The sequence below is a fragment of the Gossypium hirsutum genome, chromosome D06, assembly GCF_007990345.1.
Source record: "Gossypium hirsutum isolate 1008001.06 chromosome D06, Gossypium_hirsutum_v2.1, whole genome shotgun sequence".
Lineage (NCBI taxonomy): Eukaryota > Viridiplantae > Streptophyta > Magnoliopsida > Malvales > Malvaceae > Gossypium > Gossypium hirsutum.
The window spans coordinates 32,492,003-32,499,407 of record NC_053442.1 but is presented as its reverse complement, the minus strand read 5'-3'; the positions used below and the strand labels follow the sequence as shown (position 1 = coordinate 32,499,407).

Genomic DNA, 7,405 nt, shown 5'->3' with positions numbered 1-7,405 from the left:
GACTACAATGGAACTCCTAAAGACTCAATGCAGATAATTGATTCCCTTTATTTTTAGATTTATTGAAAGTTTCATAGCCAAGCATGTTCAAGGACGTGGGTTTGTTCCTGCAATGCCAGCACCACGACCTGCTGGAATTGGCACCTCAAAACCAGGGTTTGGAACGAATGTGTCATCACCACCTGGAAGCTGGCGATTTCCACCAATTGTGCTACCAACATGGCGGCCACTGCTTATAGAATGGGGGTGCCAGTGCCAATAGTGTGTGGATTGTGATGTTTGAAAACTGGTGGCAGCAACACTCGTCCAAGGCCTGGAATGAGCACACTACGATCATGTTTTAGAAATTCAGGCTGTTTCATTTGATCATCATTCTTCGAGATGTCACGTGCTGCAATGGCTTGCCCAGCAATAACAAACAGAATGCTGAGCATGAAAACGTCAGTAAGCAAGGAACTAATTTTGCAAGCCATTATCAGAGTAAGTAAGACTGAGAGCTAGGATTGGTTCTGATATGATGGGGAGAAGGGATTAAATAATGCTTCTTATAGAGAAGGTCTAAGTGAGTTGGTTGATCAATTGGCGGTGAGTTAGAAAGAGCATTCCATTTTAAAAGCACCATTGAAGGAGACGTCCCATAAAAACAGAAGCAAAGCATGCAATAATTAGCATGAATTGCATGGGTTCAGAATTGTACCATGCTCAAACGATGTGCATTCTGCACTTTTTGAATGATTTGTATTGTATATATTTATTCTCAGTAACATCGTTAGTGACTGGATCCTGTTGTTTTCACCATGCATGATAACCTTCCAGTTTTCAATTTGTTTCTTTGATGTCGGTAACCTTGTGATATAGACTCATTGTGGATGATATTTTTTCAATTTATAACAATCAATATTGTAACTTATTATTGAGTATTATTATAAATAAATCATTGCAATATATGTAAAAACAATTTTAAAATATAAAAATTTATTAATATATATTAATATATGTAAAAAACAACTTTTCCAAAAAATATTTTTAGGAAATCTGTCAAACAGCTGAAAATATTTTACACAGATTCAATCAAACACCAGAAAATATTTTCCAGTAAGTCATTTTACAGAAAAATAAAATATTTTCCAGAAATCATTTTACGGAAAATATTTTACTGCCAATCAAACAGACCCTTAAAGGTAGAAACAATTGAAGAATACAAATAGCAGAAAAAAAAAGGCCGGGCCGGGATCTGGCTTAAGAATCTTTTCCGGGCCGGGCCTAGACAATTTTGGGCCCATATTTCGGGCTGGGGGCCAAAATTTTTTCTGAGCCCAACCCGAACCCGGCCCGGGCCATGATCACCTCTAATAAATACCAACCTGATTGATGAAATAAAAAGTTCAAACCATCTGGGTTCTGAAGAAAAAAATTAGGAACAAATTAGATAAGAAAATTAAACAGGTTCAACCGCCAAAATAGATATTAACCATATAAATAAATAGTGAACAAACATTTCATTGAGAATATGAATTAAAGAGTAGAAGTACATTTAAGGAAAATAGACATAAAAACAATAAAAGGGCAAAAATCCCCTTCCCCCTCGTCAATAACATGGTACTCGAAACTCCCCAAACTGCAACATCACAAGGAAACAAGACTATTTACAGTACATCACCATTGTTTGTTTCCTCAAAGACTTCTACGGAGGCAACCATCACTAACAACTCTCTTAAGGGTTACAAACTGTTTTGAACTTCAATACCTCCAATCGAGTTGCAGATGTTCCTCCGATAAACCCCAAAACATGTTTAACCTAGAGAATACAGGTTTGAAAACGAAGAAATAATCATTAGGTGGAGAAAACATACGTAAGAGTTTGAGATTGGATTTAGTAACATAATTCAACTTATGATCTACATATATGGCAGCCCGATTTCATTTCTTTCTAAAATAAGATGCATGCTTTCACAGAGAAACATCATATCATTATCACTAACATTGGTAATATGAAGAGCAGAACTGGGTATTCATTAGCAGAACAATTAACAGAACTGGGTATTCATTACTCACAAAATGCAGGGAGAAGAGGGATAGGTCCAGAAATTTTATTAAGACCGCTTTCTGCTTCTGCTCCCGGGACCAGAAAATGTCCTCATGCTGATGGGTTCAGTTGAACTATGCAAATCTCTCTGGCCAACCGAAGTGCTTCCTCGGAATCCATGTGACACAGTGTGTGGAGAACTTGGTCCACTCCCCTTGGAGGCTTCGGTCTCCAACATCTTAGCTTCATCCGTCAACACTGCTAACTGATTTAACAGGAGAAGTCAAATCTCGAAAGTAGATTTTAGATTGGAAAGACTTTTATAATATGATCAATAACCCCAAAAGAGAAATATAGCATTGATACTATCTGTATCTAAAGACCATTTAAATAGAAACGTATCTTATGCCAAGCATGTCTTGTACGTAAAAACAAAAAGCAATGCTCATATTCACAGTTTATAAATCAGAGAAGTAATCTGCACAAGTCTTCACAAGACTGATAAACGTAGTTGGCAACAACTACTGGAACTTCCACAGACGTGACAGATAAACTGCTCTAACGGTAGTAAATGTTACTTTTATCTCAACCATCAAACAATTTAATTGCGTACCCGAACTTCGTTCTCTTTTAGTCGATCCTGAAGTGCACTGATGGCAGGACTTAAACTGTATATCATTAAGAACGAACATGAGTACAAAAGTAAAAGCATCACAAATAATTGAAAGAGGTTTGCATTTGTTTCTAACCAATATTCAATTAACTTGCACATTGAAGCCTGATATGTAGACGTGTGATGAATGAAAGAGAGGGGATGCACTTTGCCATCTCTGTGTCAAATAAAGAAAAGGGTAGAATCAGTGACAAAATAATAAGTTACGGTAGGAAAACAGAAATACTTTCCTATAAAATAAAACCTCATAGTTTGCAAGATGGCTTGGTTATACGCAGCCCGCTCCTCTTCATATAGAACACGTTGCAAATCCGTGAATGACTTCAATGGTGAGTCAAGATTAACAAGAGAAGATGTTGGCAAAACATGCAGAGGAATTTCTTTTCGGACATACTCTGCACCACTGTCAACACACAAAAATGCAATGAGTATATCAAACTGACAGTTCCAGCAAACTCTGGATAGGTTTTTTGAGTGTGTGTACATAGATAAGTGTAGGCATATGCCAGACATCTACGCATGTTTCCGTGTTTATGCATATCCAATTCCAATAATGTATGGAGCAATCCAAGAACATACTCATGTATACCTCATGTCCAAATTCGAGCGGTGCATGGCTTCTTGCATGCTTTCCGACATATCCATGGGATCAATATCAACAACAGCATTCTGTATATTATTGGTTTTGTAGTAACCTCTGCCTTGCTCTTGCCCTAGATAGTTGGCATCAGCATTGGCGAAGAAACCTCCTAAGTCTACAGATCGTATCCCACTCTGGTCAAATTCCATATGCACAATCCATTTGAAAGAGAAACATAAGGAAAAACAAGCATAAAATACAATGTGGAACAAAAAAGCACGAAGAAGATAATACGTAGAGCAAATTTCACAAACAGTCATGTATCCATTCAAAATGAAAAGAAAAAAAAGGTGGTCACCGCTATTGCAAACACATCTTTTCTCATTTTACCAAGAAAGACCATAACAATCCAATATTATCTATACAGATGATCCTACATATAGAGAAAAAGGGTACAGTTTGTTGTTTTCTGTAGAAACTTTCTTCAGAAAAAAGACAGAGACAACAGCAGGAATAGCCCATTTTTGCCTATACATTTTGCATTTTTCCAAGTAGAAAAATTCTCACAGAGGAAATTAGAGCAATCACTAAGAAAGAAAAGTTTAGCAAAGTAACAACAAATCTAAAGAAGCACTTTGTTTATGGAAACTAAAATTTGTGCAGCATAATACACAAAGATGTTCCATTCCATCATCTAAAGCATTACTTATCTCCTCACTTTTGCTCGTTTAAGAGCCCTGATACGGTAACAAGATATATGACAAATTTTAACATCAACAATCATAAATTGTACCTTGGCAGATCCTTGAACCGGTCTGGAATCACTAGTGTCTTGCATGTGACTATCTACTTCTGCAGATCCAGATGTCAACAACGGATTTTCAGAAGAGCTTAGAGATGACTCAAGATCGATAACTGAGCTTCTATTCAGTGGTGATAAAGCAATTGGTCCCGTAACATGATTCTGTTTCCCATCTGATGACTGAAAAGCAATGACTTGTATTCTTCCCACCTGAAATTATCACAATTATATTTATTGAGCTTTCCAGGGTTAACAAGAACTTCTATAAGATTGGTTTCAATTTAGTATGCATGAAGCACTAACCTTGTTTGTATCTTCACTAAAACAAGAAAATATGAGCCCAATAAATCCAGAATCTAGAAGTTGATACATTGCCTGAGTCCGCACATCTGCAGAAGGTAAAAGTAGAAAATCTTTTCAATGCCCCGCAATCAATCATAAATATGACACTATCTAACAAGAAATAACCAAAAGTGGGCTTCAGTTAAAAGTAATGACCAATAAACAATCCCACTGTGCCTACACAATGAAGAATCCTCTTCGTCAAGTTTCACCAATAAGCAAACACTCTCATATCAGCTACACAATGTCATGGATTCAAATCTTAAGGATGTGGTTCCATACTTGCAAGGTTGAAAATTAACAGACTAGAAAACCAATCATCTTAATTTGCAACCATTGGATTAAATATAAAATACATCCAATAGTTAATAGGAGAGTGTGACCGAAAATTGAATAACCTAGACATGCAAAAAGGACTAAGCACTTGCCCACTCAATAATTCATGATACATGTAAACAAACAAAAACAACTTAGGATTTCAAAAAGGTAACTGTACATGTGAAAATTCTGCTCAAACTGAAACAAAAGAGTGCACACACAATGAATATCATGTTATTCTCCCAACTTATTTTAATATAATGCTTCAAACAGACGAATATATTTTTCTTATCAAAAAGCTAGGTCAGCAAATTAAGTTTTTTGGCAAAAACAAAACTAATTGTTCAAAACTAACCAACATGAGAAGGAAGAACAGTAATATGGGGATGTGAATGGTACCACCCAATAACTCGTGTTGTTCTGCCAGTCGATGCAGTCATTCTGTACCTTGAAGTTAATTTCACAACAAAGCTAAGAATCTTGAACATGTGACTAAATCAGAACACACGAAAGATATTTATAGTAAAAGTTATACTAGCTCTACGGTTTTATGCTGATGACATTTGGTTTAAGTTGCAGAAATTAACAAATTCAAGTTAGCTCTAAAAATGGTTTTTGGTGAAAGTAGCTAAGCAGAAAAAATTATCATTTCACATTAAACACAGTGCAAGCACATTTATAAAAACTAAAGCTTTAGATAATTAGGCAAATTACTAACAAACACGATAAACTAGTCTCTTCTAGACACTTATCATGATTTACAAGATTTAAATCATCACTAGGAATCACTGGAAAGGCCAACACTAGTGACCAGAGAACTAATTTTCTTTTATACTGTAATGAACACAAAATCAAAGGCCAATTCATTAACAACAAAGAAAAAATGCACAAAGATTTAAGGATATATCAGCTTGAGCTGATGCAGCTGCCAACTGTTCAGGATTTGTCTCAACTCGGTCCTTCCGCCGATCAGATCGTGATTGTGGTGATGCTCCCCATATCAATGCAGTAACATTTCCATCTTTTGAGTACTGGAATTTGCAAGAGGTGAACAAAGGAACAAAAACTGAATCATAAAATCCAGAAAATAGAATGACAAAAGTGCAAGACAAACCAATCATATTACAGAGCAATACTCTTTGCCGTATGAAACCAAAGTTTAAAAAGATCAGATTTATCATCAGTTAAGTTACGTATAAAGAGATTCAAGTTCCTAGGACCGTGTTTCAGTAAAAATGGCTTATTGAATGCAACAATCCACAAAGTCAAAATGAACCAAAGGTATATACACTTCCAACATTGTTTTTTAGAAATACATAACAAGAACTACATCTGCTAATGTATAAAATTAATGCAATAAAGGGATTTTCCACATCAAAATCAGGAAAGAGAAAGGTGTGAATTTCTTCAGTTTATTTGCATTATCCAAACTGAACAAGAAATTGGTAAAACGCAGTCCCTTAAACAAAAAAAAATATTAAGATATATAATCTACTGCTTACTATAAGCACACACATTCAGAAGGAAAAAAATCAAAGACTAAAACTTGAATTCAACAATAACCCAAAGCATATAAATAAAACTTGGAAAAATTAGATCAATTTTTTACTTAAAATACAAGAACCCATTTCAGCTAAAAATTAAAAAGAAAAACCCAAAGAATTTTGACATTAATCCCCCTTTTAACATCAGGCACCATATAAATTACATTAAAAAATTTTGAAAAGAAAAAAAGATTGAATTTTGAGACAAGGATTTTATGCAAACATATATAGGAGGGAATAAAAGACAAACCTCGATATCACCGAGAAGAAGACCCATGATCTCTTCAGTTTCAGTGGACAATGCATGTGTAAGACAAGTTAACCAAACATCCTCAGACATTTTCACACATGTTAAAGACATTCTCTAAATTAATAATTTTTCTTTTCTTCAAACAACTTTCTTTCTTTCTTTCTTTCTTTCTTTCTTCTTTTTTTTTTTTTTTTTTGCTCTGTTCTTGTCTTTTTACGATTCAAGATCTTTAGAGGATTTTCACTTTTTTTTTTTCTGAAGAAGGGTTTCTTTTCTTTTGGGATGGGGGGAGGGGCGATAGATCTTGTTGGACAGGAATGTACGAACAGAGGGATACGCCACAATCAATTCTAATTTATTTGTTTGTAACCATAAAATCTAGACCGTTTATTTCTCATACATCAAAAGAAAATCCATTTCCGACCACCCATCATTGTTTTCTCAACTATTTTGTTCACTTTTGATTATGCTATTTACATTTTTTTTACATTATTTACAAAATTAATTTATAACTTATTTATAGTATAACACTAAATTTTGTATCTTCAAAAAAATACTAGATTTTAGATTATTGAGAGGACTAATTTATCAATAAATGCTAAATAAGAAATAGGTCGATTTAAGAAAAATTACAGAAATAAGTCATTTTTTAGATAGTGCTTCCAGCTAGGAGTGTTTTCAGCGTATTGCTTGGGAAACGATTCCAACTGAAAGCACTTTTCTCCCAACAAAAAAAAATAATGGTTAATTTATCAACAACTATTTAATTAGCTGTTGGACACCTACCCAAACGGTCAAATTTATTTTCTTATAAACCTAGCATTCCATTTTTTCCAATTCAATCTCAACTCTCTCTCACATCCTCAATTC

At 34.7% G+C, this 7,405-nt stretch overlaps 1 protein-coding gene across 2 annotated transcripts; it reads right to left on the bottom strand.

Moving 5' to 3' along the window:
* Positions 1–1,480: 1,480 nt before the first annotated feature.
* Positions 1,481–6,827, bottom strand: LOC107901767 (lys-63-specific deubiquitinase BRCC36). 2 transcript variants are annotated; one of them, XR_005914494.1, is made up of 11 exons: positions 6,536–6,827; positions 5,647–5,772; positions 5,097–5,184; positions 4,385–4,470; positions 4,073–4,291; positions 3,289–3,473; positions 2,944–3,102; positions 2,776–2,856; positions 2,640–2,694; positions 2,056–2,287; positions 1,481–1,798 (listed from the first exon to the last, which is right to left on the bottom strand). XR_005914494.1 is itself a non-coding variant. In XM_016827910.2 (11 exons), exons 1-10 carry the CDS (start codon positions 6,644–6,646, stop codon positions 2,094–2,096), a joined length of 1,308 nt encoding a protein of 435 aa, XP_016683399.1. In that variant the 5' UTR covers positions 6,647–6,819; the 3' UTR covers positions 1,481–1,798; positions 2,056–2,093. The 2 variants fall into 2 exon arrangements, 1 of the variants encoding a protein (XP_016683399.1); XM_016827910.2 differs by having other exon boundaries at positions 2,056–2,291; positions 6,536–6,819.
* Positions 6,828–7,405: the final 578 nt, after the last annotated feature.